Below are 25,475 nucleotides of genomic sequence, written 5' to 3'. Positions count from 1 at the left end.
TCTCCTCTCCCCAGTTACCTGGTCCTTTGCAAAATATTTTAGCCAGGAAAAAAAAAAAATACCGGAAACCACTGACACAGACGGCCCAAGGGCTGGGTTGACTGAGGGAGGCGGGGCTGGGCCAGGTAAATTCACCCCAGCACCCCCTTTCCGGAGATGAGGCAGGGGGCCTGGAGACCCTCCCAGCCACCTCACATTCTCTTAACCCTGGCTGGGAGGGATCCTGGGGTTGAGGGCTGGGTCTGGAGCTGCTCCAGTGGAAGGGAGGGGCTGGACAGGAAGAACAGTGGGGGAGGGGTCCCATTGTAGGGGTGCCGCCTACCCCAGATCACCACGGGCGCTGCACAGTCACAGGTACGCAGTCACGGTCACAGACACAACCCGAGAGCACCCCACCCCACCCCACCCTCTGCCCACCCTTGGCTTCCCCTACCCTGAAACGCCCTCCCCAAGCCCTGCCCGCCCCCGCCCCCTTGTTGGGGAACAAAGCAATAAATTACAAGGCCCCTCCCAAGTCCCCCTTAGCCCGCTCCTGCTCCATCCCTTCTCCCTCCCGAGATGGTAGTGAGGAGGGACCCAGGCTTTAGGCTCCCCCGACCCTCTAGCTTCCATCCATGGGTGGATGTGGGGGGAACGTCCTGATTTCCACTCCTCATGGTCCCTTTCACGGAAAGGGTTGGGGACCCCCTACCCCCATGGGCAGCAGGGGTCCTGCCCCTCGCTGCCCTTCCCCCTTCACTGGGCAGTGAGATTAGCATAGAAAGGGTAGGGTCCCCCTTATTGGCCTCAAGTCCCAGGGCTAGCCCTCCCACTTACTAACACCTCCCTGTGGCGTGACGTCGCCCCAGGAGCCAGCCTGGGTAAGTGCTCGCGCGCCGTGGGACTGTCGAGCACAGGCAGGACTGGGTCTTTTCCCCCACCCCTAGGGGGCGCGAGCGGGCACATCCAAACGGCCAGGAACAGGGACCGCGACGGGGGCGTCCCCTGCCGCCAACACCCAGAGGGTAGACCCAGAGCAATCCGAGGGTGCAAACAGTGGAGAGGGGGCGTGTCAAGATGGGGTCTCCATGCCTCGTTGGGGAGAGGGAGGTGAGTTTGTGTCTTCTGGGAGGCGTGGGGGCTGTGCCCTCTTGGGGGGGGGGTAAGAAGTGCTCCCATGGGACGGGGTGCGGATTGGAGAGGTGAGTGGGTGCATCTGTCCAGCGGTCCACCCAGTGTGGTCGTGCCCGGCCCGTGGTGGGGTAGGGGGTGTCTCTCCGGCGGCGCAACTATACCAGCGCGACGGGGGCGTCGGCTCGGCCCACGCTGGCGGCGCTGCTCCGGCGACGGGGGCTGGGCGTGGCGGTAATGCTGGGGGTGGTGGCCGCGCTGGGGGTGGTGGCTGTGCTGCCGCCCTCACCCGGGCAGCCGTGCTGGAGGAGGATGTCGGCGCACAGCTGGCTGCCAGCCTGGCGGGCGTAGAACAGCGCCGTGCGGCCCTGCGCGTCGCGGGCGGACACGTCGGCGCCGTACTAAGGGGCGGAGACGGCCGCGTTACGGAGCGTCCCCGGGGCCAATCCCCGCCCGCCGGCTCCCCGGGATCGCCGGGCCCACTTCCAGGGTCCCTTTGGGGCCCTCGGGCTCTCCCGCGCCTGGCTGTTTGCCAGACGGAGCCCTCAGAGACCCCTTTACCATCTCCCCGCTCACGTACCCATAGCAGCAGTTGCGTGATGACGACGTGGGCGAGTTCGGCCGCCAGGTGAAGTGGAGAGCGAAGCTGCGGGTCCTCTGGGCTGGTGTCGAGCGGCCCGTGTCGCGCATGGGCCAGAAGCAGGAGAACGGCGGCCACGTCCTGGGCCTGCACCGCGGCCCACAGCTGGCAGCCCAGCGGCTCCTCGGAAGTGCCCAGCGGCGCCAGGAACAGCAGCTGCTCGTACTTGGCGCGAATCCATGACTCACGCTCCTCCCTGCAGGACCAGGGATCAACGGGAAGGGCTCTAGGGACCCCGCGCCCAGGACCTCTGCTCCCTACCCAGGGGACCCTCTCGGGAGCCGCACACCCTAAGTCTCCCCTACCCCTCTCCTGCACGCGTACCGCGAAGAGTCCCGCGTGGGTTTGGCACGGCCCCGCGTGTCACTCTCCCACACGCGATTGGCCATGTCGTTGCCAATGGCTGTCAGCACCAGGGTCAGCTCCCGCGGCCAGTCGTCCAAGTCGAGCGAGCGAACGCGGGACAGGTGTGTGCCCAGGTTCCGGTGAATGCCAGAACACTCGATGCAGATGAGTGCGCCCAAGTTCAAGCTGGCCCACGTGGGGTCTGGGGACGGAATGCAGGGGTCAGCTCCTGGCCGAGCAGCACGGGAACCCCAGCATTCATCAATTCCAGCGAACCACACTCCCTCCCACGTCCCTCCACTGCTCCCTTGCGCTCACTGGGGGCCCCGCAGTCCACGCAGATAGAGTTCCCCTTGGCGTTCCGGATCGCCTGGATGGCCACGGCTTCGCTTTGGCTATCTGTGCGCAGCTGCAGGAAGGGTTGGGGTTAGTACGGACTCTCCCTCTGAGCCCTTATCCGGACTCCTCAGACACTCACCTCTGCTCTCCGCCCGACCCCCGACCCATTACCTTGACCTTGCTGCTCTCACAGCATTGCAGACTGGCTAGAATCTGACTTTCGATGGCCTGAACCCAGGCGTCCCGCTCCTCAAAACTGGCTGCCTCAAAGTGCCACGTCTGACCAGTGCTGGACACGATCAGGAACTCGAAGTTTTCCTCTGGGTGGGGGGATGGGATGGGGTCATGAGGGACAGAATTCCAACAGGAGCTGCCTTCCCCAAACCCTCTTCCTCCCTGATATCCATCCCAAGCCCCTGGGAGTGGGGCAGAGTCACTGGGGAAGCAGAGGGTGGGGGAGAGCAGGAAGCCCGAGCACATGCAGGGGAAGGCAGGAGCACCCCCGCCCCTCTGCACCCCAGCTGAGCGCCCCACCCAGCTCCCCGCTTGTTACCTGCTTTATAAATATTTCTTAAACTACCAAAGGATTTTAGTTTCCACATTTTGCGCTTGGCTGGTTTCCCGAAGCGAAGGAGATAGAGACAGAATGAAGAGCAGAAGAGAGAAAGAGACGAAGAAAGAAGAAAAAGAGGCAGATGGAGAGATGGAGAGAGAGATAGTGACGGACAGTTCCAGAGACAAAGCAGGACAGACAGATGGGGAGAGAAAGCAGAACTAAAGTCAGTGGCCCCGGAGCAGAGTAGAGCGGAAGCCAAGAGCCATGAGAGTAGGCAGATCTGGAACCCGGGTCTGAGCACCCGGCAGAGAGCAGGGGCGGTGGGGACTGGTTATCATGACCGGTGAGGAGCCGGGTCTCTGGGAGGGGAAGGGATGGCCAGCATCTGAGTGAACACGGGGAAAGGGGACAGGAGTTCACAGGCCTGGGGTGAGGGGTCCCTGGGGTTCAGGGGGAGTCTCAAGGATCTGGGGGGAGTCGCTAGGGGCAGGAATGGGAATCATTGTAGTCAAAGGCTGTTGGGGGAGCTTGGCAATCACAGGATGTTATTGAGAACAGGAGCTGGGTGGTCAGAGCCCAGGAGCTGAGGAGTCGTGGGGGACATAGAGGTCAGGGGCTGAGTCCCTGGGGGTTGTGGGGCCTTCTGGGTGCAGGGGCTGGGGTGACAAGCAGAGTTGAGGGCAGCAACAGGAATGAGAGGGTCATTAGGAGGGGGGGCAGGAGCTGCAGACATGGGGGGTCACTGAGAACGGGCTGGGGACTATTGGGGTAAAAGGCATTGGCTGGGGAATGGGAGGAAGGACAGGGGCTGAGGGGCATCCATCCATTTTTCACTAAATAATGTGCAGAGTGGTAATCATAGTCAAGCACTCAGCTCAGGCACTTTTCCTCCTCCTGCAGGAGTGAGGTCAGGGATCTGGAGTTTAGGGGTGAGGGTGCAGGGTGGGAGTAGAACTGTCCGCCAGGGCCTCACCTTCAGCCTGCCCAGCCGAGCCTTCAGTTTTAGACGGTGTTGTCAACTTTTTCCTCCTCTGCTTCTTCACCATGGGAGAAGGAGGGGGTTCCCGACTCAGGGGGCTCAGGTCTCCAGATGGGGTACAGTCTTAGGGAGGGGGACACAGCTGCCTCAGCTGCCCCCTCCATAGATTTCCTGATTTCTCCATAGCCTGTCTCCCCTGAACTAGATTTGGCATTTTAGGGTCCCCCTCCTCACCAACCCTCTCTAGGAGGTCCCCCTTGGTCATTCCTGGGGAGGAGGACAGATGAGTGGTTTAGAGTCAGACCTGTACTCAGATCCTGGCTCTGCCACTTACTGGCCTTGAGACCTTGAGCAAGTCACTTAATCTTCTGAGCCTCAGTTTCTGCATCCCTAAAATGGGGATAATAATCTTGACCCGACAAAGTTGTTGTGAGGACCATTTGTTACGATGTTACTCGCTATTTTTAAAAAATACGTATTTCCAAACATTCCAAACATTGATGGCTGGCTATGTGCTGCACAATGTTCTCGGTATAAGCCTCAAAGCAACTGTCTGAGGTAGAAACTATTATCTCCCTCTTACAGATGAGGAAACTGAGGGGTGGAGAGGTCAAGTAACTTGCCCAAGTGGCAAGCCAGGATTCAAGTTCAAGTTCAGGCAGCTTAGCTCTAGAACCCAGTTGTGTTAGCCATTATGCTAAACATGCCTGGGCACCCAGTTGATGCTCAAGGTGTCCACTCACGCATTCAGCCTCCAAGCTCCCACCCCAATTTCACTTCCCACTGCATCCCATCTGGATCTGGAAGACAGTGCAAGGAGGGTGAGTCCTCACTGACCGGTGCTGAGCGCTCGGGCCAAATTCCGGTCTGGCTTCAGCAGGTGCTTAGATGTCTGGTCTGGTGGTGGCTGCAGGGAACTGGGGCTGGGGCTCGGGCTTGGGGTAGGAGTGGTGGCTTCTGTCAGAAGGGGAAGAAGATAAATCCTCAGTGAGCTACTCAGTCTCCGGGCCCCACTCCTTACATGGTCCCTCTTCATCACCCACCTTCCCGCTTAACCAGTCCCACTCCCTTCTTCCCTACTACCCCTCCTTTTCCTAGCCCTGGCCCCTCTCCTGCCCCTTTGTCATCAGCCCCACTCACCAGGGCCTTCCCCCATCTGGACAGTGCTCATGTCCTTCACCAGCCCATTGATGCTGGCTGAGGGGCCAAAAGCAGAGATGGCCCGTGGCGGCCGCTTGCCGGGGACTTTGACTGTTGTTCGTAGCAAGTCCATCTCCTTGCCATGGGTACTGTGGATGTAATCCTGCAGCAGTATAGGGGTTGAGAGTATAGGGAAGGTTGGGGTCCTCAGTGGTGCTGGGAAGCAGCCAATAATATCGGCTAGAGAAGGGCTGGAGAAGGGGCTCTAGAAGCGGACTGGGTTGGGATGAGCTCTAGGGGATGAGCTCAACAGACCGGGCCCAGCACTGTCTCCTCCGGAAAGCATCCCCGAATGGCAGGCCAGGTGGAGGTCCTTCCTCCATTTTCTCCCACTGGACTGCAAGTCCTAGGGAGATGTATTCACATTTCCATCTCCTGCATGGGCATATGGTAGGTGCCTAACAGATGTTTGCTAAACTGAAAAGAATAGGACTAGTGCTTCCGAGAACCGATGTTGGTGTTTGTCAGAGGCACAGACTGGGAGACCTAGAAGTGCATCCAAGGCCAGCCGGTGTGGCCCAGCCAGTCTCTAGCACTTACATTAATGCTGGGATGGTAGAGTAGGAAGCCATTACTGGACAGGGTCACATATTTCTTCTTCCATTCTTTGTTCAAGGAGTTGCCACTTCGCTTTAGTAGGAAGCTCTGGAGAACGGAAAGAGGCATATGGGAGAAAACCAGTTAAGAGCACCTACCCCCAGCCTGCCCCCGGTCCCTGGGCCACCCACCTGTTTGATGGGGATGGCTCGCCCACTCCCCGTTGTCTCTCCCCGACTGTCCAAGCTCCGCTTCTCAGAGTCACTGCCCCGACGATTCTGGAATGGTTACTGGCATCAGTTAGAGGGTGGATAGAGGGATATGCTGACGGAAGGACAGGGAAGACAGATGAAGAAGGGCCCAACAGAGAGGTCTAGGGATGAGGGAAGATGGGCAGGTAACAGAGGACAGGATGATAGGAGGTTAGAATGTCCAATACCGCAAAAAGGCTGGTCCTGCGCTTGGCTGCCCGGTGCAGGGACCCTGGGGTGCTCAATCCAGCCACGGCAGCTGCCTCAGCTCGGAGCTCCCGGTGACCAACATTGGGTGAGGATGGGAGGGAAGAAGAGTAATCGCTAGTGTGGCCCCCGTTACTAGCCTGCAGGCAGATGGAGGGGTCAGAACAGTTGAGATGCCCCCCACCACCAAGCTACAGTTACATCTGGTTCTGAGGAATTTGAGATATTCCTTCATCTCATCACCATTTATTTGTATTATCATTAATAATAAAACTCCTCACTAGCATTGCCACAGTGCTTTAGATTTTGCAGAGGCTGACTTCACAAGTATCATGCCATACAATGTTCCTGACAACCTTGGGACGTTTAGGTGAGTTGCTCAAGGACGCTGCAAAGGGTGTTTCAAGCCCGGTTGATTTCCAGTCCAACGCACTTTCTACAAATGGTATCACTGCCATTTCCATCTGCCCCCCGCAACCTCCTTGGGTTCTCTGTACCTGTCCTTGGGTCACCAGCCCTTCCTCTGATTCCTACCGGCCCCTCTGTGGACCCTGAAACCCCAACTCACCTGCCCAGCTACAGGAGTGGAAGCAGCTGAGTGGCTTGGGGAGCTGGGCAGGGACTTGCAGGCAGCCAGAAGCTGTTGCTGTTTGCGCAAGGTCACCACCTTCTGGGCCACTGAGGGGAGGGGGAGGAGGAGGAATGAGCGGGGCAGACACCCAAGACCACCCTTCGTTGCCCAGCTTTGAGAACTCCCCAGGAGATAACATAGGTCCCAACTTCCTTGTCACTGTGGCCTTCATGCCACCTGTAGCCTAGCCAGCTCCTCCTGTCCAGAAGGACCTGTGGCTATGAAGCAAACCTTCTCTGACCTCCCTGGTCCCTCCTCCCTCCTATGCAGGTTAATTTCCTGTCACTCACAGAGAGAGGCCTGGATGTGTGACCTCCAAGAATATCCTAGTCCCCAGCTCCCTGATTCCCACATATGTGGGGATCGCCACACTCACCCTCTTGGAAGACCCGGTCCACGTTGAGCCCATAGGTCGCACAAGTCTCATAGTAGCTACAGCGCTTCATATCGGCACACAGAGCCCTGGCACGAGCATCGCCCACAACCCGAGGGGAGGAAGCACTGATCCGGTCTAAGGGGACAAGAAAGGGGGAGGACTGGATGAGGGGGGCCCATCCCCACTCTGCTGCTTTCCTTTCTCTTGGGCTCTAGTCCTAGACTGGGACCACTAGGACAGGGTATGAGAGAATATCCCTCCTATGACCCAGGGCGATGGGAGCATATAAGCCTTTTGTGAATGCCGAGCCCAGCTCACATGCCCCGCTGCAGCATGAGTAGGGTGGGTTAGCCCTGTGTGAGTGTCTTCAAAGAATACTCCAGAGGTGAACGGAACGTCCTGATAAGGTCTGAAATGGCCGAGACTCATGAGTGACAGTCACCCAGCCTTGCAAATTCAATGAACCCTGAGCTGAGTGGGAGGACACCTGGCATATGAACCAGGAAGAGGTTGAATGTCCACGGATAACAGGTGGACTGTTCATCTGCAGCAAGAAAGCAGGAGGCAAGCGACAGGTGGAAGCAGCCACCTGCAAGATAGGCATCCAGACAGAAAGTCCTGCCGGCTTCATACAGGTGGGTACCGGAGAAGCTTTTCCTGGCTCGGCTGGAAAAGATGGCCTGGTGGCCCTCTCTGTGTTTTCTCCATCATTTCATTTGTGTCTTCTCTTTGTTTTTAGATAAGTTCCTTTGAAAAGTGTCAGCCTGACCCAGCTGTAGCAAGGGGAAGATGCAGAAGGCTTTCTAGCCACACTAGGGCCTGAGGTTTTCACTGTATTTACCATGGTGGTGGCATCAGGAAATGGCAGCGTGAGAAACACAAGGTAGGTGACATCTCAGAGGAATGAGGACTGCCACTGTAGCTGTCCCTTCCATCCTGGAGAGTCCTCTTTTCTCTCTCAGACCTTGGTAAGTTTATGCTTGCTTTAATGACTCTCTTATTTGGGAGACCAGGCTCCTTCCAGAGGGTTACTGAAGTTATTTGGAGACGAGGCTCCTTCCAGAGGGTTACTGGAGTCCAAGTAGCCGTGTCCACACATTACCAAGCTCTCACCTATGTTGGGTGATACCCAGTAGGAACTCCCCTGAAAGCAGCACTTCCCCAGCCCCTCCTTACCTTGTGTCCCCACCAATGCCAGGGCCAGGCCTCCTCGTCCCTCCCCCCGAAGGGAGTTCAGCTGCCCATGAAGACGGCTCACGGCCTGGAAACTGTTCTCATCCTCCAGGCTGAAGACGAAGATCACAGCATCTGCCCAGCCTGAGAACTTGCGGAGCGTGGGGGAGCAAACGGATGGTCAGACAGGTCCACTCCTCTGGATGCTATTCCCAAGGAGACCTGGGAAACCAGAGCCCTCTCCTTTGGCTAGTGCTGACCCCAGCCCACCTGCCTACCCCATCATCTCATCCCTCACCTTGGTATCAGGTGCCCCAGCTTCCTCTCGGATCAACACCAGATGAGTCTGTCCATCCACTAACATTTCTTTCTTGTGCTGCTCACCTGTCCAGAAGAGGTGGATGTGGTAGGAGGTCAGAGGTCACAGTCACCAAACCTCCCCATTCTCCGTGTACTTTAGCTATTCTGGCCTCATTCTTCCCTCTGGTCTCCATACCTGCATAGTCATTGATCACACTGCCTGGATCCCTGACCCCAATCCTTAGCTTACTATGGCTCCTGAGAACTCACTCTCTGTCTTCTCCAGCACCTGGTATGAACCGGTCAGGAATCGGTGGATGAGCGATGACTTCCCACTCCTGGCATCACCCAGCACACCCTGAGGACAAGGTTGTAGAACAGAGATTTCAGGAATTAAGAGGAAGGAGGATAATTGAGTCTGAACACTCCAGAGAACTCAAAGGGACTAGCAGTGTTAAATCATCCAAGCAGGGTCCTACAGGGCCTGGCTGACAGTCAGTCAGGAGACAGCATTTGGGAGGATCAGGCCATGCATGTATAAGAAATGATCTCAAGCTGGAAGTGTACAACAAGCTGAAGAATGTCAACAACTCAGTACCTTTTTTTTTTTTTTTTTTTTTGGTGTTGTGTTGTTTAGGAAACATACTAGATGCATGTCTGGTGGGGGGCATGTCACACCTCTGGGCACTAGTTGGAAAATTTTACCCAATTCTAGGCAACAGAACATGAAGGGCTAGAGGGGAGATGTCAGAAATAAGAAGCCTGGAAGAGGACCATGGACAAGCAGGAAGAAGGGAGACTATAGAAGAAAAGGTTGTGCGGATGTATCAAGTCCTAGGAAGGTGCCATGAAGGTAGAATCTCAGGAGAACTGGAAAACTATTCCCCATTCTCACAGAGAGGGAAGGGAAGAGGTGAAGAAGAGAGAGTTGAGAGTTTAGTGGCGGGCGGGTTTGGGGGGGGAGGTCAATCTTCATACAGACAAGGGGACTGGGTTACCTACCAGGCGCAGTTCAGGAATGGAGCGGCTCAAAGTCCATTCCTGGCTATTGACCACAGCTTCTGTAACGGAAAAGTTGTAAGAGGGGATGCTCCAGGCCAAGGAGGGCTCCCAAACCTCAGCTAGCCCTCCTCCTTTTGTAGCTGCCCAGCCTGGACTGGAGAGCTCTGTGGAAAGGCTAGGTTTGAGAGTGGTCCCCAGTCCTCCCATCCTAGCCACTCTCCCCACAGCTGTTGCTGCCGCTCAGTGGTTGCTTAGCAACGGAGCCAGCAAGACAAAAATACTTCGGTTGGCATCTCCCTTTAAGCACATCCCCAAACGTAGGTCCCTGCTCCAGACCGAGGGACCAAGGCTCTGACCGTGGCGGGTTCTTCCCTCGGGAAGGAGAAAAGGTGTCCTCTCCACCGGCCTGACAGATTCTCAGGGCAGATCTCAGGAAGAGGGGCTGGGACATAGAAGGGAGTGGGTCGTCCTCAATCTCCATTTCACAGGACAGACACTGAGGTGAGGATATCCTTCCCCCTTTTCAAGGTCAACGGCACGGTGGCCCTGACCCCTCCCCACAGCCCAAGAAATGGAGCTTGGATTTTTTCTATACCTCCCTCTCCCATACCCTTCCCACAAGCACCCTCCAAGAGAACGGTGGGGAAGGGCTCCACTCCCTGGCCGAGAGAAGCCACAGGCCTGGGGAGGGATGGGGGGCACGGGGGAGGGAAGGATGCTCCTTCCGCCCGCCGGGTCCAGCCCCCGCGCCTGACACTAGCCGGACGTTCCCGGGGCGCCGCAGCTGCGGCGGGAACTCTGGGATCCGGAGCCATCTGCTCCCACCCGCACCAGAGCCAAACCCCGGGGGCCGCCCGCGCTCTCGGACCCGCCTCCTCTCCCGGGAGTGTGAGCTGAACCAAGACGCCCTCGCCTCTCTCTTCTAGAAAATAAATAAATAAAGACACCCCCCTCCCCGCAAAAAGACACTACTTTCTCCGCACCCTCTCCCAAGTCTCCAGGGGTAAGAATTGCCTTTGCAGCAGTTCCACCCCCCTGAGTCACTCCTGGTCGGTCCCCTGCGGGTTTCAATGCTGCTAGGGGGCCGGGGTGGGCGGTGGGGGAAGTGAGGCTTCCTATCAGCCCCTCTCCCTTCACATTCAAGTATTCAGCATGTTCCAGCCCCCACGTACTCCCGTACTGCCCAATCGGCCTTCACTGCCTGGAAAGAAACCCACTGCCTCCCTGCTGCCTCACTAGCCTGCTCTCAGCCCAGGAAAAGACCTGTCCCTGGCGAGGAGCTGCCTGCAAGGTCACGCTCATGCCACCTACCCCAAGTGCTCAGGAGAAACTGAGGCTTCCTCATCCCTTTCACCTTCAGTGTTCCTCTGGGTAAGGCAAAGCCCAGTTTCCATCTCCCAGAGTCCAGCTGAGGCTGGAAGTGGGGTCTGGGGCTTCTCTGGGAGCAATTTCCTACAGCCACGCTGACCAAGGGCATTATTTTCCCAGAAAGCTCTGAGGCTTTCTGAGTCCCTCTGAAATCAAGTCCTCTCTCATGTCCCGCAATGCCTACTCACCCCTCTCCAGGACCTCTCATCCTTTGCCCCAGTCCTTGGCAGAGAATTGAGCCTGGTTCATCCACCCACCCAAGAAAGAAGCTTCTCTAAGTCAGTCCTGCACACCGCTCCCCCACCCCAAGCTGAGCATTTCAGGTGCCCTCCCCTCGCTGTTCTCAGGCCCTGGTCCTACTCACTAGGGGAAGCGCGGAGCTCTGCACCCAGCAGCTCCCTAGACCCGCTGCCAGAAGACAGGACCGGGGGTCCGGGAGGAGGTCCGGAGCCAGGAGGGCCCCCTGTGCTCTTGGTAAAGATGCCGCTGATAAACTTGAGCATCTTGCGATCTCGAGTGGATGCTCGGCCCCCCTCCCGGCCCCGTTTCAGCCCGGGAGCTGGAGGCTCCAGAGTGATTGGAGGTGCAGGCCCAGTGGGCAGCGCGGAGGCGGCGGTGACAGCAGCGGCTGGAGCCAGGGTTGCTGGGACGGTTAGTGGAGGAGGAGAGCCAGCAGGCGGTCCCGGGTGCAAGTCACTGTTGTCCAAGGTCTTACTCTTGCCTTTCCGAGGGGACAACTTCCCGCGGGCTCCGGGCCCAGCCCCGACCCCACCTGCGGTCGTGGCTGCCGCTCCCCCTCCCCCGGCGGCGGCGGTGACAGCAGCAGCAGCGGCAGAAGCTCCAGTCCCGGTGCTGCTCTTTGACCCCTTGACCCTGGGCTTGCCCTCGCTTTCGGGCCATGACAGGCGGCTACCAGTGCCCTTGCCCCCGCCGGCTTTGGCGCCACTGGTGGTCACGGTCTTGCAAGGCTTGGGAGCCGGCGGAGGAGGCGCCACCTTGAGCCTCCGGCTGCCGGTGCCGGGGTGCGGGGAGGAAGAACCGGGGACGCCGCCGCCCGCCCGGCCTTCGGGTTCCGGACCTCCCCAGCTCGGGCTGCTGAGCAGGGGGCGCCGGGAGGAGGTGGGGGCGCCCCCGGGCTTAGGGTCGGGACTCAACCCCCCGGAGAGTGGGGGCCCGGGAGGGGCGGCCCAGAGGGAGAGGCGGCGGCCGGGAGCCGGGGAGACGGGGCGGGCCGGACTGGCCGGAGCCGGGGACAGGGCGGGGGGCTCGGTGCCCCCGGCGCCCGCGCTGCTCGTGCTGATCCACAGCGCATCCTGCCGGTGGAAGAGACGCTCGTGCCGCTTCTTGCCCGGCTCCTCCGCGCCTCGGGGGCTACCAGGATCCCTGGTCTCGGTACCTCTGGTCCCCGGGGCACCAGCTGCGGCCGCAGACGGAGAAGGCGGCGGCGGAGGCACCGACTCGAGCTTGACCAGGGTCAGCGAGATGAGGTAGGTCGTTGTCCGGCGCTGAAGCGCGCCCGCGCCCCGGCTCATGGGGCCCCGAGACCCCCGAGCTGGGGAGGGGAGGGGACTCCCCCGGACTGCCTCAGGGGGGCCCGGCCATGGGGCCGCCCTGCTCGCTGCCCCCAGCCCCCGGACCCCGCTGAGCCCCCGGCCCGGCTCCGCTGTCGCCGCCGCCGCCGCCGCCTCCGCTTGCGCCCCCCTCCCATCACACGGGGCGCCCCCTCCCCATGCTCCCCGCCCTGCCCCCCCACCCCTTTGGAGCCCCGGGACCTTGGTGCTGCTCCAGGGAGGCGCGCCGGACCCCGCACCCCGGCCTGGGTGGCGGCGCTGAGATGGGCGGGGGAGGGCGGGGAGGACTGTAGAGGGGCAAAGAGGGGAGAGGGAGGAAAAGGGGGCAGAAAAGAGGAACCCGAGGCTAGGGAGAAGAACCGGTGCGGGGGAGGCGGCGGGGATGGGGACTCAAGGGGCAGAGGCCGCGGATGGGGGGTCGGAGAGGGGGTCTTAAGGAGGGTGGGAAGCTAATGGGGCTGGTCGTGCGGGGGATTCGCAGGGGCGCGGGGAGGATGCTGGGGATGGAGATACAGGCGCCGGCGGGGGAGGAAGGAGGGAAGCCGGAGGGGGTGGGCACCCACGGGTCTGGGGTCTAGGAGAGGAGGGGCGTGAGATCCGGGCGCAGGGTCTGGGGGGCTCGCCGGGGCTCGGCTTGGTCCGGATGCGCGCTGTGTCCGGGCGCTCCCCTCACAGTGAGGAGGAGGCGGCCCCCGGCCCCCCTCCCCACTCTATCTCCCCCCGCACCTTCTCTCCCCCAGCACGGCTGTCTGCGAAGGCGGTGCAAAATCCAGGACTGGATTTCCCTCCCAAATCCTGGGCTGGATTTCCTGGAACTTGGACTCACCTACTCCAACACTCCAGCACCCTCCCTTAGCACACCCCGGTCAGGGAGCGCTACTGTTGGGTATGACATTTAGGCGCGAGAGTAAAGATCGGTGTATGGGTGGACAATCCTCGGAGAAAACGGAGCAAATGCGGGTTCACTGCCAACTCTGGGGAAGCTGATGTGGGAAAGTGGGGAGCCCTGAAATCCCTTTCCCAGGACCCCTTGTTTCCCCCAGGTACTTGCACGAGTCCCCTTCCCCATGACCCAGCCCCCTCGCCCACCCCCACCCTCCATACGCGGTGCATTGACTGGGCCGTACTTGAGCCTAACTGTCCCAAAGTGAACTTGGAAAGTGTTCCCTGGGGATGGGGACAAACATGGAACTTAGCAGGGTGGGTGGAAGGAGAGGGTGCCTCAGGAGGGGAAAGATCTGAGGAGTCGAGGAACACAGGCCGAAAAGTGAGTCAAAAGACTCGAGCTCGGGGTGGAAGGAGAAGGAATACGTCTACAGACTGACACCACCCCCCATACCAAAATTCATCCGGTCTCCATAGCAACCGTAGCTCCAAGAGTGCCTCCGAAACAGCGGGGATAAGCAGAGAGGAGGATCGGTGTGCGTGGTGGGCGGGGGCGCCCGCCAGGGGATTCGGGGTTAATGGAGGCGCCACCTTCACACCTGGCTACCCACGTGTGGGGTATTTAGCGCCCCGAATATAAAGACCGCCCTCAGTTGAGGCAGAGGGTACAGGCCTCTTCTGGGTTTCCATTCAATCTCCTGAGGTTTTCGGGGTGGGGCTTTTTTAGAAGGTTAAAGAGGAGACAGACAGCAAGAATGGAAAACGTCTGCTCTGTGTCCTCCACCCCTTTAGGGACCTTGGAGTTGAAGGCTTACTGTCCTCCAGCCCAGGGAGAAGGTTGAAGTGGGTAGGCCGATGGGGGACAGAGGCTGAGACCAGCAGTTGTGGGGCAGGCGTCGAGGGAGGCCTCCTCTCAGCCTTGGAGACCCCTCCCTGGGACTCGGGGAGTCTCAGCGCTCCCCTAATTTGGCGTCCCACCCTCCTGACGCAGCGGAGACTATAATAAGTGCTGCCGTGGGCGGCTCTCGGAGGCTGGAGCCAGCGGCATGCTCGGCCTGGTAGGGGGTAAGGTAGGGGGGCAGTACCAGGATGCTGGGTGCCCTTTCCCTCCGCGGACCTGTCCCGAGGTCAGCACCGCCCCCCAGAGCCCCCCTCCCACCGCAGCATCAGGATGACACCATCCCCAGAACAGAAGACCCTTCAGCAGCCTTTTCTGAAAGAGAAGGTGAAGATTTGCTGATTCTGGCTTAATTCTCCTTCCTTCCTTTGGTGGCCTCAGTTTTCCTTTAAGTTCAATGGGAACAGAATACTGACTCTTAGAGTGGAACAAAAATCACTTATGAAGAGTGGTCTTCTCAAAGAGTTCAGCCTCCACCCCTCCTCACTCCCTCCTCTCCAGAGCTAAACTGAGTTCCTCTACCTGACTAAACCTCTTTCCTCCCCCACCCTTTTCTTTTCCTACTGGGGTGGAGCTTGGAGTTCCTCCCTAGGAGGCCCCATGGGGCCACTCCCCCCTAGGTCTGCCTTTCCAACAGCTGTAGGGAAGGTATCAGCTATAGTTCTTGGCAAATGGTGGGGGACAGGAGGTGAGAGGGGCACTACTGGAAGAAAGGAAATGGGAAGGAAATCAGACTGTTCCCTTAGGAACCTGAACCAAACTGGTTCTTCCCCAAGTTATGCTCTGACGGCCTCTACTATCAGAGGGGTCTGGCAGGAGGTATCCTTGATGGAAAGAACAGTATCTTGCCCATCCCCCCACCCCAACCCCCAGGTAAGCAGCTAAGAATGGAGAGGCTGGAAGAGACCAGGATATGATGGAGGATGTGCTTCTCCCAGACACCTTTCATGAGCAAAGCAGCCGGCTTTTATTGGCTCTTTGCAGCTTCGGGGCAAATTAGATGACACCAGACCAGAGGTGACCTCCAGTTCCACCAGTTCCTTAGTGGTGGGGCCTTGTGGATAGAGAGAAGCTGTTCCTGCCAGGGCCCCACCACAGGATTGAAGGCTGGGGTGGGCAGGAGGATGTGGCGGATGGTGTTGCCATAGCAGCACTTCCTCCCTGTGTTGTCATCACTTGCTCTAATGGCACTAAGGACGAAGGGCGGAAGGTGTGGGGGGGGGGGCAGACAGGAACGTGAGCACGGGGAGGAGAGGGGACCGAGGAGAGTCCTGGGAACTTCTTTGCACTTCGGCTGTGCAGAGCATGCTATGTGAGCGTTAGTGTATGTCTGGGAGCCTGAGATACTCTGCGTGGTGTATTTCAATCTGTTGTGGTGTGTGTGTGCGCGTGTGTGTGTGTGTGTGTGTGTGTGTGTGTGTTCTCTCTACAGCTGGAGAACAAGAGGTCACTGATCCTTCATGGGTCCTGGGAATGACCACATTATCCAGTCCCAGAACCTCCTGCCCCAAACTGCTTCCTGCCCCGGACTCCCCAGGCAGGGTCCAAGTCTACCATGGGTCTGTCACGGCCTGTCTTCCCCATGCTCACCCACTTCTCCATTGTCAAGTTCAGCTCAGCAGTGACCTGTATTTTGATCCCCTGGGAGAAGGATCAGAGTTGGGGAAAGAGGAAGAATGATACCTCCCATGTCTTTTTCCATTCTTTCCAAATATATTCTTCCCCCAGAGTCCCAGCTCCATCTTGGGGACTAGAAAGTGGCTGATTGGGAAGTGCTGTATGATCCAGCAAGCCCTTATATGCCCCTGCTGGTCCCCAATACACCCAAGATGGGAGCTAATCCTTCTCTTACCTCGTATGCGGTCCACTGAGGTCTGAATGCTGTCCCGAAGTTCAGGGTCGCTCACCCTCTCTGCCAGCTTCCTGAGGCAGCTTAGAGCCTGCCTGGTCACCTCATGTCGTCTGACTTCTGCTCTCACTGCAGCTACAGCCAACTGCCTCTGGGCATTCATGTTGCCCAGATCTGTCTTGCTGGGCTAAAAGCAACCTCTGGCCCTGAAGCCCATGGCCCCACAGCCTCCAAACCCCAGAAGGCCTCTTCTGCTGCGCCCCAGAACTCCCCTCCCCTGCCTGCCCTTCCGTCTGTCGACTTCACTTCCTGACTGGTGAGTTTCAAACCCACAGCCTGGGTCGGCACTACCTCCTACACCACCCACCCCCTCTAGCGTTGGCCTATCAGCTCTGCCAGCTGGTCCCTGCTACGATTCCCCAGCCAGGTGGATGGAGAGACCTTAACAAGCATCCCAGGGCATCCTGCGGGAGGTGGCTAATTAAGATGGGTGTTGGTGCTGGGAGAATGTGGCACACCAGGTCCCAGGTGTAATCCCAAACTCTTGATGACCTACAGGTTTGTATTCAGTCTCAAACTCTTACAGGAAGCCATACACACCCGGTCTGCCACCTTTAATGCCCTGCATTCCAGCTTACAGTTGTACTCCCCACCTACTCCGCACATCCAAAGAGTTCAAATACTTACCTCTTGCAATGTAACCCTTCCTTAGTCGGCTTCCCCACTGCAACCACCTCCTGCTTTAAAGGGCCAAGTAGGTACAGGGAGAACAGGTTATGGAGGACAGTAACCTATAATCAGACAAAACCACAAGGCTCCATGTTCAATTAGTTTCATAATAATTAACTCATCTATAACACTTAATAGTTTACAACACTTTCACACATATAGACTTCACGACAGGCCCAAGGGGTAGGATTTTTATCCCTATTCTGCAGAAAAGGAAACTGAAGCTCAGAGAGGCCAGTAAGAGGTGACACAAGGATACCGATCTAGGTCTTCTGATTATAGTCCTGACACCCTTTTCACTACACCAGCCAACTAAGATGCTTGCCAACAAGTTCCCCTTATCCCTAATACCACTGTCTTGCCCTTGATTTAGGACCTGAGAGAGAAGAGGGTGGATGAGGAATTGAAGGACAGAATGAAGATGCAGGGGTGGGTGAGGGGGGAAATAGTGGATAGTTTGATGTAATCATTTTGTTTCAGGACTCACACCTTTCTGGCCCTGCCAAATGCCTCTTCTCCTGCGTATCTAACTGATACTAATTCGTGAAGGATAGCGGATTTTAATATATTAATGTGTAGCTGGAGAGGAGAATTAGGGTTAGGATTACCCACGGGCAACTGTAAAATAGCCCGAACAGTAATAACTAACAATGAGTGTTTACTATGTGCCGGGTACTGTTCTAAGCATTCTATATACATATATTAACTCATTCAATTTTCACAACAACCCAAGAGGTAGGTGTATTGTTATTTATCCCCATTTTACAGATGAGGAAACGGGCACAGGCCAAAGCTTAAGTAACTGGCCAAGGTTACACAGCTAGTAAGTGGCAAAGTTGGAACCCATGCAGTCTGACTCTAGCGGTAAGATGATGCCACTTACGCAGTCATAGAATCTAAGTACGCACAAATGTAAATCATTATGTGGGTTTGAAGAGAGGTTTTTCATTTGTGTTCCTACTATGACTGCCTCTTTCTCTTGGGGGAAAGAGGAACTATGCCCTTTCCCATCCCCATGAAGAAGGCCGTGTGTCAAAGCACTTATTTAATAATAAACAAATATTGATCAACCACTATGGCCGCGCCTAGTGAAAATGTGGACTCCTCCTTCCCCTCATATTTATGCATATTCCAGACCCCTCCCTTTGTCTTTTTTTTTTTTTTTACGCGCCCAGGATCAGGCATGTACTCTGAAGACTCCAGCACACTCATGTCTGTACCTGCGGCTTTGTCACATACAGGAATGCGCCGGCCCGAGGCTGCTGTTTTTCATATTGAATGTCTAGCATGTTCACACATCCCGTTAGGAGAGGATATGGAACAGACTATGTGTACCAGTGGACGCACTTGCAAACATGTATTTGCTAGGTGTCGCTGTGCCCAACCCGGGGCCTCTGTAGCCGGGGTAAATAGCTCAATATTTTGCTTCTCTGGGTGTTCCAGCGTGTGACGCAATAGCAGCGAACGAGGGCGTCATCATGAAGTCACTGAAGGAGAAGGGGAAAGGGGCGGGAGGGCACTCCCTTGAGGGGAGGAGCCCTTTCACCCGGCCCTCGAAGCGGCACCTTCTCTCTCTTCACCGGCACCTTCTCTCTCTTCACCGGAGTTTCTCTAGAGCCTCCTCCCTCGGATAAGACCTCTTCCAGCTGCCACCACAGAAAGCTCTGTTTTCAATCCGGGGTTTTGAAGTTTAGGCTCTGGTCACTTTGAGAATCTCTGGAAGCCCTGCCCCCAGTTTTAAGTTTCATCCAATAAAGAACCTAAAGGAGGGGCCGGCAGGCGGTTCAGTGACGCAATGCAGATTGATTGGCATTCAGGCCATCGACGTCCTGGATTAGCCCCGAGTTTCGCCAATGCAAAGGCAGGGGTGGGACGGTGCAGGCGCAGAGGATTGGGTTTGGCTGGACTCGATTTAAAGAGACAGAAGCTGTCGGGGTCCAAGAAGACGGTACCCACGACCCTCCCCCCAAGTCCTTGGGACCACTTGGGTCCCCAAAGCTGGGGAGATGGTTTGCGGAGGCTTTGCCTGCTCCAAGAATGCGCTGTGCGCGCTCAACGTAGTCTACATGGTGAGGTTTTGGAGGTGGGGGAAGCTTCAGGGCGGAAAAGCGAGCAGGGAGAATCTCTAGGGTACTTCCGATGGGGAGAGGGGTGTACTGGGGATTCCGGGAAGATTCCCGGGAACTTCCGGCGAAGAGGGAATTCCTGGGGACTTCCGTGGGATGAGGGGAGACTTCCGGTGATCAGAGGGTTTGTCTGGGGGTGGGGGTAATGAACTGAAGGCTGTGGGCTTAAAGGCCCAGCCCTCCCTCTTGTGAACTTAAGTTTCTCCCAAATAGAAGTGATGGATGAAGCTAAACGTTCCATTTTACATTCATAGACTCTACTATCCCTGCCACCTCCCACCCCTATCCCAGCCGTTCAGACCTCTGATGGGAGGAACGCCCAGGGATGCTCCCGGCCCTGATAGTAGCACCTCCTCCTCTCCTTCATTCACACAAAACTCAGTTCTTTTTTGTCCAACCCCCGGGCCCCGCCCGCCCCCCCCCCCCCCCGGCCATGGCCTTTGGCTGTGGTGCACACTAGAATTCTTTTGAGATGTACCTGCTCTGTTTCCCATAGCTGGTAGGCTTGTTGCTCATTGGAGTGGCTGCTTGGGCTAGGGGCCTGGGTCTGGTGTCCAGCATCCACATCATCGGAGGAGTCATCGTTGTGGGAGTCTTCCTTCTTCTCATCGCGGTGGCTGGACTGGTGGGTGCTGTCAACCACCACCAAGTACTGCTGTTCTTTGTATCCTGACCTGAAGTGATGGGGGCACTGGGGCTCGTGGGAGGGCCGAGTCAGCTAGGAAGTTAGTGACAAGGGTAGGAGACCTCAGGCACCTTGGGGATATGCCTCCTTGCCCTCCCTTATACCATACTCTATGAAACAGAAGCTGATGATTTTATTGTTTTCAACTGACATAATTTTATAAGTTCTATGACTAGATCAGATAGTTATTATAGGTGGAACATAAAAGAATCTAGGACTTTTTTTTTTTTTCCCATAACTCTTCCTCTCAGTACATGATCATCCTTGGTTTGGTCTTCATCTTCCAGTTTGGAATCTCTTGCTCATGTCTGGCTATTAACCTAAGCAAACAGGTAAGAGGGTGCCCTTTCAGGTACTTGATTTTTTTCCGCCTCTAACCTCTAACTCTACTCTCAGTCTGGCCCCAAAGGTCATTCTTAGGTCCACTACTTCCAGCATCTGGAGCCATTTGCTTCCTCTGGGATGTCTGGCTAATTGTCCATGAGGACGATCCAGAGGAAGTGGGTAGCTATCATTGTGTCTGCACCTTTGCTTCTGAAGGATGTTAACTCCCTTTACTCGAACTGGGATCACGATGTAGGGGGTTCTTAAGGTTAGCAGCAAGTAATTTTCTTCTGCCTGTACCCTGCAGACAGATGTCATCAATGCTTCCTGGTGGGTCATGAGCAACAAGACCCGGGATGAACTGGAAAGAAATTTTGATTGCTGTGGCCTGTTCAACCTCACAACCCTGGACCAACAAGATTATGCTTTCTGCACTGCAGTGAGTTGGTGTGGGAAAGCGTGCAGGGTGCCAGGGCGGGAATGGACTGACACTGGGCAAGGCCAATGCCCAAATTGGCAGATTTGAGTTTGAACGTGATTGCCTCTCTCTAGTAGCTCACTTGTATTGGGGCTGTGTGCTGGTGGGAGTGGTGGGGTGGATACAGAGACTAGAGAATTAGCCAAGTGAGATTCCAGGCTGTAGGGTACTGATCAGGAACTGGAAGATAGTTTCTAGGGTCATTCACCATAGATATTAGGATAGAGCACTGTAACGATTCTGCATCCTCAGACACACGTACGTGTGTTTTATCCTCAGATCTGCAAGAGCCGGAGCCCCACGTGCCAGATGTGTGGAGAGAAGTTTCTTAAGCATTCCGACGAAGCCCTGAAAATCCTGGGGGGCGTTGGGCTCTTCTTTAGCTTTACAGAGGTAACATTCTCTAGTTCCCTTATGTCCTTTCTCTGCATCTCTAAGGCTTAGCCCCAGAGATTCAGAAATGGTGCTTATCTCTTTCCCTTTGCTTCTACAGATCCTTGGTATGTGGCTAGCAATGAGATTTCGGAATCAGAAGGATCCTCGAGCCAACCCCAGTGCCTTTCTATGAGACTTTGGATCCTTCTGACTTCTCTCCTGCTGTCTGCTTTCCCTAAGCTTTTTCTTCCTCCCTTAGGGAAAACCTGGGGTCTACAGCCCTTTTTGTTTGAGAAAAAGGAAAGGCCCTTTGCTATGCTCCCTAAAGATGACTGAATAGCTAGGCTTTATGCCTTGGCATCTTTTGTTGGGAGTAAGATTATAAGGAATAAAGAAAAACCTTCCTTCCTCTCTCCCTAAGTGAATATGGGAAGCTCCTGGCAGTGCATGAAATGGGATGGGGATTGGAGTCATTCTTGGCTGTTTCTCCTCTTCTCCCTTCCACATACTAGACCATCTCAACACATCTTTGCTCCAAGAGTAAATCAGGGACAGATCCAGAGAGAAAACCAAGCACTCTTGTAATAAGCAGGACTCGGTTTGGGGAAGTTCAGTGAATATAAAAATAAAAACCATTTAAACTCCATAATCAAAGAAGCAACGTAAGTGCCTTTTCTTCTCTTTAGTTAGTTGAGGGGCTCCACTGACTATGTAGGCCCTGTGACCTAAGGAGAATGTGCGGGGAAGTTCCATCTTCCAAATGTTTTTTTCAAATCCCCAAACGGCAAAGCCAACCAGAGAAAGAAACATTAAAAAAAAAAAACGACCAGATTTCTTTGTTTTGTTGTTTTTCCTGTATAAAAAAGGATCCCAATATCAAGGTATAGGGAAGGGGAAGAACAAGGGACATACCCCTTGGCGTAAGGACACAGAGGGGGCAAGAGGAGGATAAGCCTCAAAAGGAGGGGTGGGAGGGGAATGTCATTAAGGCAGCAAAATATTCTCTATAAAAAGTTGGAGTCGTCTCCATAGCCTCAGAGATGAAGGCAGAGGATCACCTTCTTAGTGGGGGGCTCTCCACTCAAATGTTCAAAGGAAGGGAAATGTTGGCTTCTCTTCTCTCGGTTCTGCTGCAACCATTCCATGGCTCACTCTGGGTTACCTTCTGCCTTATGTAGATAGGAGTGCTGCAGGGCTCGGAAGGCAGAGATCCGCTTGTGTGGGTTAAAAGTCAGCATCTCCTGAGAAGGGAGGCAAAGGTCAGAAAACCATGAAAAAAGACTTCCGCTCACCCCCAACAATACCAGGGATGAGCTATTTTCTATATCCCTCTTTGTGGACAGCCATTCAAAGCAGCAATAAAAACTAGCCCATCCACCAACAAGTCTCAGTAACCACCATGTGTTTGGGTCCCTTTTATCCTGCTCCATTTTCCACCCCAATCTCACCCTATGCCCACGCCCAAGCCCAGTACCAGCAGCAGCTGTGCTCCAGACTCTTCCATCTCAGGTACCACCGACTGCACGGGGCGGGGCCCTCTAGGGGAAAAGGCTCCTCGGGGTAGAGACACATCTCGGGGCCAGTCATCCTCTGGGGGCAGTCCGATCAGGCTATGGGGAACAGGAGAATTCTGGTCAGGAGGGCCCTTCTCCAGCCCCCATCTCCAGGGGCAGAGCCAGTTGCCATTCAGGGCTTAGCAGAAAGAGAAGGACTCAGAATGGAAAACTCTTCCCCTCTGCAGGTCACTTACTCAAAGATTTTGCCTAACTGGTCAGCTTCAGAGTTTCCACAGAAGAGAGGCCTAAGGTGAAAAGAGACATTCATTTAGGTAGCAGTCATTTTCAAAGATACGGTAGTAGAACGACTACTGCTTAGTGACTCAAAACATAGAGTAAGAAGAATAAAGGGTTACGAAATTCCTAATCCCACGACATTTCAGACCTGCTGGTTACGGACCAGGTGGCCAGAATTCAAGTGGAAGAGTGGGCAGGGGATGGATGTGGTTTACGAATATGAGATTTGGGAAATTCAAGATGTTCAGGATACTTGGGCCCCATACTTTCGACGAAACATCTCTGCAAAGATACAGCCAACACTCCACATGTCCACAGGTGTTGCGTATGTAGACTGCAAAAGAACTTCCGGAGCACGGTACCAGAGTGTAACAACCTAACGGGAATAAGAAGAGTGGATGAGGGCCCTACGAATTACCCTGAAGCACAACTGCTTCACTAAAGTCAAGGATGTGACAAACACATGCCTTCTCAACTGCTATGGGCAATCACTCTCCTCCCCCAGCCAGACCCCATTTTGGCTGCCATCATTCTACTGACCACAGGTGTAAGTGCCATCTGGTAGCTGTAGATTCTGGCCAGGCCGAAGTCGGCCAGCTTGACTGTCCCACCACTCGTCACCAGAATGTTCTCTGGCTTCAAGTCTCGATGAACGATGCAGTTGGCATGAAGGAAATCTAGGCCTCTTAGAAACTGGCGCATCAGATCCTGGTTTGGAAGGGGGAGGTACAGAGAAACTGAACTAGGCACCATACCTGAAATCACAACAGATGCTACTACAAAGGTCCCAATCTACCTCTCAGTGTCTGCCCACCTTACTCACCTTGATGGTCTCCACTGGCAAGCCTGGCGGGGGTGCCTTGTCCAGATATGTCCTTAGGTCTTGGTCCACATGCTCAAACACCAGGGTCACTTTGGTCTCCCGGTCAGTTCGGGCTGTGGCACAGACGTCCATCAGCCTGTCCGGAACAAATGGTAACTCACTGTGCAATCATCTTTGACCCAACATGGCCTCCTCTATTCCCTCAGGGTCCCCACTTCTCTCCTGACCACCACTCCACACCTATAGGTTAGGTTGTCTTTTCCCTTTTACTACCCACTCCCAACCCTCCATCTTCTCACCGCACAACATTGGGATGCTCAAAAGCCTCCAGCCGCCGCAGTAAAGCCACCTCACGGACTGTGCTGATGGGCAGGCCCCCTCCAGCACCTCCTCCATTGGGGACTCTTACGCTCTTGAGGGCCACAAAGTGGCCACTGTGGGGATCACGGGCCTTATACACCGTCCCATAGGCACCAACACCAATCTCAGCCACTGGCTCATATCGAGGGGTAGCCATTCTCAGACCAGAGGAGACCCTACAATCACAGAGACTCCTACCACCGAAATTCCTTCCACAGTTCGGATGGTATGAGCCTGCAGCAACAAAGTGACTCCCACAAAAGACATCACAAAGACAACACCAACAGCATCCCGTCCCTTTCCCAAACTTCCATGATGCCGACTCCCAGGTAACACAATGACCCTAACCCCAACCCCTCCAGCCGCGTGAGCTCCTAGAATAAAAAAATGCATTTTCCTTTGGGGCGATCGAACCCCGCACAAGGGAAATGCCACACGACACACTCCCTACATCGAAGACCCTACACCCAGTCCCTGAAATTGCACCTTCCTACGGCCACAAAGGAACATATCACACCCTGCCCCACTTCCCGCCCTCGAGCGACCCTTCCATAACCAACCCGCGTAGGAAGCCGTGGAGGGCGAGTATGGTCTCCATTCCTGGAAAGGGCTACACTTACCTCACCCCGTGTCTGGAGCTGCGGGGGCGGCCCGTTATCGGGGCCCCGGAGCCGGTTCCTGCCGCGCCATACACTAGAGCTCGGTTCGGGGCAGCTGGACGCTACGGGCCCGACCATAGACACAGGCCACAGGCTAGAGCGGCCCCCTTTACCCCCACCCTCACCATGTGACCAGCTGCCAAAGAGGCGCGCGGAAATCGAGGGGGCGGGGAGAACGCCGGACGTTCGGAGCACGTGACCATACTACTCAGGCGCAGAGGGGCAGCCGGGAGCGGCTTTGAACGGGAAGGGGGCGGGGAGGGGAAAGGGGCGGAGGGGCGATGGCAACCACGTGATCTGTTGCTATCACACGTGACCGCTTGACATTGCTTGGAGAAGCAGAGGTGTGGTTACGCAGCAGGGCACGTGACTGGCTGCCGTAACTCTGGATCGGGGCTGGGGCGGGAGAAGAGAGAGGGTGGAGTCCAACGCGATGCCATGGCAACCTGGGCCACCCAGGATTCCCAACACTGGGCTGGAAGCCGAGCCTGAGTGCATCTCCAGTCTCACTACCCGTCTCTCACTCTCTCTCCTTGTGGGGAGGTGGGTCGGGGGACGGGAGGTGGTGCTGTCGTCTTTCTGCTCCACCGCTATCGGAAAAACATATTCTCATTTGTCTTTGTTTCACTCATTCAACAAATTTTTACTGAGTCCTGCTTCCTGTATTTATGTGGGGGTTTTGTTTGTGTCCTTTAAACTAGTGATAAGGCTATCTGTAAAGATATAGCCACATATTTTATATGTGGTCATATAAAATAGGGAGTAGACAGTACCCATATGAGGGCGAAACTAGGATTAAAGGATTGATGGAAGGAAGATTAATACAGTAATCCAACAGGAAGAGTGGCAAGGTAATACCCTTCCCTCTTCTCAACTTTCACCTTTTCCTGGGAGTGTTAAGGCAGA

At 55.8% G+C, this 25,475-nt stretch overlaps 3 protein-coding genes across 10 annotated transcripts; 1 reads left to right on the top strand and 2 right to left on the bottom strand.

The window, feature by feature from the left end:
• Positions 1 to 464: 464 nt before the first annotated feature.
• AGAP2 (ArfGAP with GTPase domain, ankyrin repeat and PH domain 2) lies at positions 465 to 18,670 on the bottom strand. Of its 4 annotated transcripts, none has more exons than XM_073788435.1 (19): positions 18,167 to 18,670; positions 16,905 to 17,008; positions 9,647 to 9,705; positions 8,915 to 9,002; positions 8,643 to 8,728; positions 8,348 to 8,495; positions 7,172 to 7,306; positions 6,733 to 6,842; positions 6,146 to 6,304; positions 5,898 to 5,984; positions 5,710 to 5,814; positions 5,110 to 5,272; positions 4,807 to 4,926; positions 3,964 to 4,092; positions 2,606 to 2,754; positions 2,414 to 2,504; positions 2,075 to 2,297; positions 1,691 to 1,946; positions 465 to 1,511 (listed from the first exon to the last, which is right to left on the bottom strand). In XM_073788435.1, the coding sequence occupies exons 5-19, from the start codon at positions 8,706 to 8,708 to the stop codon at positions 1,269 to 1,271; spliced, it is 2,184 nt and encodes a 727-aa protein (XP_073644536.1). In that variant the 5' UTR covers positions 8,709 to 8,728; positions 8,915 to 9,002; positions 9,647 to 9,705; positions 16,905 to 17,008; positions 18,167 to 18,670; the 3' UTR covers positions 465 to 1,268. The 4 variants fall into 4 exon arrangements, with proteins under 4 accessions (XP_073644536.1, XP_073644537.1, XP_033722262.1 ...); XM_073788436.1 differs by having other exon boundaries at positions 8,934 to 9,002; XM_033866371.2 differs by lacking the exons at positions 16,905 to 17,008; positions 18,167 to 18,670 and adding an exon at positions 16,221 to 16,482.
• A 126-nt stretch (positions 18,671 to 18,796) lies between these two features.
• TSPAN31 (tetraspanin 31) lies at positions 18,797 to 21,765 on the top strand. 3 transcript variants are annotated; one of them, XM_073788452.1, is made up of 6 exons: positions 18,798 to 19,015; positions 19,569 to 19,697; positions 20,009 to 20,089; positions 20,389 to 20,520; positions 20,839 to 20,952; positions 21,053 to 21,765. In XM_073788452.1, the coding sequence occupies exons 1-6, from the start codon at positions 18,953 to 18,955 to the stop codon at positions 21,125 to 21,127; spliced, it is 594 nt and encodes a 197-aa protein (XP_073644553.1). In that variant the 5' UTR covers positions 18,798 to 18,952; the 3' UTR covers positions 21,128 to 21,765. The 3 variants fall into 3 exon arrangements, with proteins under 3 accessions (XP_019774098.1, XP_073644553.1, XP_004317885.1); XM_004317837.4 differs by having other exon boundaries at positions 18,803 to 19,015; positions 19,569 to 19,736; XM_019918539.3 differs by lacking the exons at positions 19,569 to 19,697; positions 20,009 to 20,089 and having other exon boundaries at positions 18,797 to 19,015.
• On the bottom strand, positions 21,762 to 24,719 carry CDK4 (cyclin dependent kinase 4). 3 transcript variants are annotated; one of them, XM_019918537.3, is made up of 8 exons: positions 24,531 to 24,719; positions 23,850 to 24,144; positions 23,551 to 23,686; positions 23,268 to 23,435; positions 22,994 to 23,103; positions 22,685 to 22,735; positions 22,409 to 22,544; positions 21,762 to 22,175 (listed from the first exon to the last, which is right to left on the bottom strand). In XM_019918537.3, the coding sequence occupies exons 2-8, from the start codon at positions 24,065 to 24,067 to the stop codon at positions 22,083 to 22,085; spliced, it is 912 nt and encodes a 303-aa protein (XP_019774096.1). In that variant the 5' UTR covers positions 24,068 to 24,144; positions 24,531 to 24,719; the 3' UTR covers positions 21,762 to 22,082. The 3 variants fall into 3 exon arrangements, with proteins under 3 accessions (XP_019774096.1, XP_033722274.1, XP_004317884.1); XM_033866383.2 differs by having other exon boundaries at positions 23,850 to 24,104; XM_004317836.4 differs by having other exon boundaries at positions 23,850 to 24,086.
• Positions 24,720 to 25,475: the final 756 nt, after the last annotated feature.

Source organism: Tursiops truncatus, chromosome 11 (genome assembly GCF_011762595.2).
Source record: "Tursiops truncatus isolate mTurTru1 chromosome 11, mTurTru1.mat.Y, whole genome shotgun sequence".
In the NCBI taxonomy this organism is placed as follows: Eukaryota; Metazoa; Chordata; class Mammalia; order Artiodactyla; family Delphinidae; genus Tursiops; species Tursiops truncatus.
The sequence above is the reverse complement of the archived record's forward strand: the minus strand, read 5'-3'. Positions and strand labels throughout refer to the sequence as shown.

Bases quoted from the DNA above. Each gene is read 5' to 3' on its own strand.
- TSPAN31 (XM_004317837.4), top strand. From the start codon at position 18,953: ATGGTTTGCGGAGGCTTTGCCTGCTCCAAGAATGCGCTGTGCGCGCTC. The intron at 20,090-20,388 runs GTAAGAGGGTGC...TGTACCCTGCAG, and splicing joins CTATTAACCTAAGCAAACAG to ACAGATGTCATCAATGCTTC. The intron at 20,953-21,052 runs GTAACATTCTCT...TTGCTTCTACAG, and splicing joins TCTTCTTTAGCTTTACAGAG to ATCCTTGGTATGTGGCTAGC.
- CDK4 (XM_019918537.3), bottom strand. From the start codon at position 24,067: ATGGCTACCCCTCGATATGAGCCAGTGGCTGAGATTGGTGTTGGTGCC. The intron at 23,687-23,849 runs GTGAGAAGATGG...TGTTCCGGACAG, and splicing joins GAGCATCCCAATGTTGTGCG to GCTGATGGACGTCTGTGCCA. The intron at 22,736-22,993 runs GTATGGGGCCCA...TTTTCACCTTAG, and splicing joins GCAGAGATGTTTCGTCGAAA to GCCTCTCTTCTGTGGAAACT.
- AGAP2 (XM_033866370.2), bottom strand. From the start codon at position 12,546: ATGAGCCGGGGCGCGGGCGCGCTTCAGCGCCGGACAACGACCTACCTC. The intron at 8,729-8,914 runs GTGAGTTCTCAG...TCTTCTGGACAG, and splicing joins GGTGCTGGAGAAGACAGAGA to GTGAGCAGCACAAGAAAGAA. The intron at 7,307-8,347 runs GTAAGGAGGGGC...TTGTCCCCTTAG, and splicing joins GGCATTGGTGGGGACACAAG to ACCGGATCAGTGCTTCCTCC.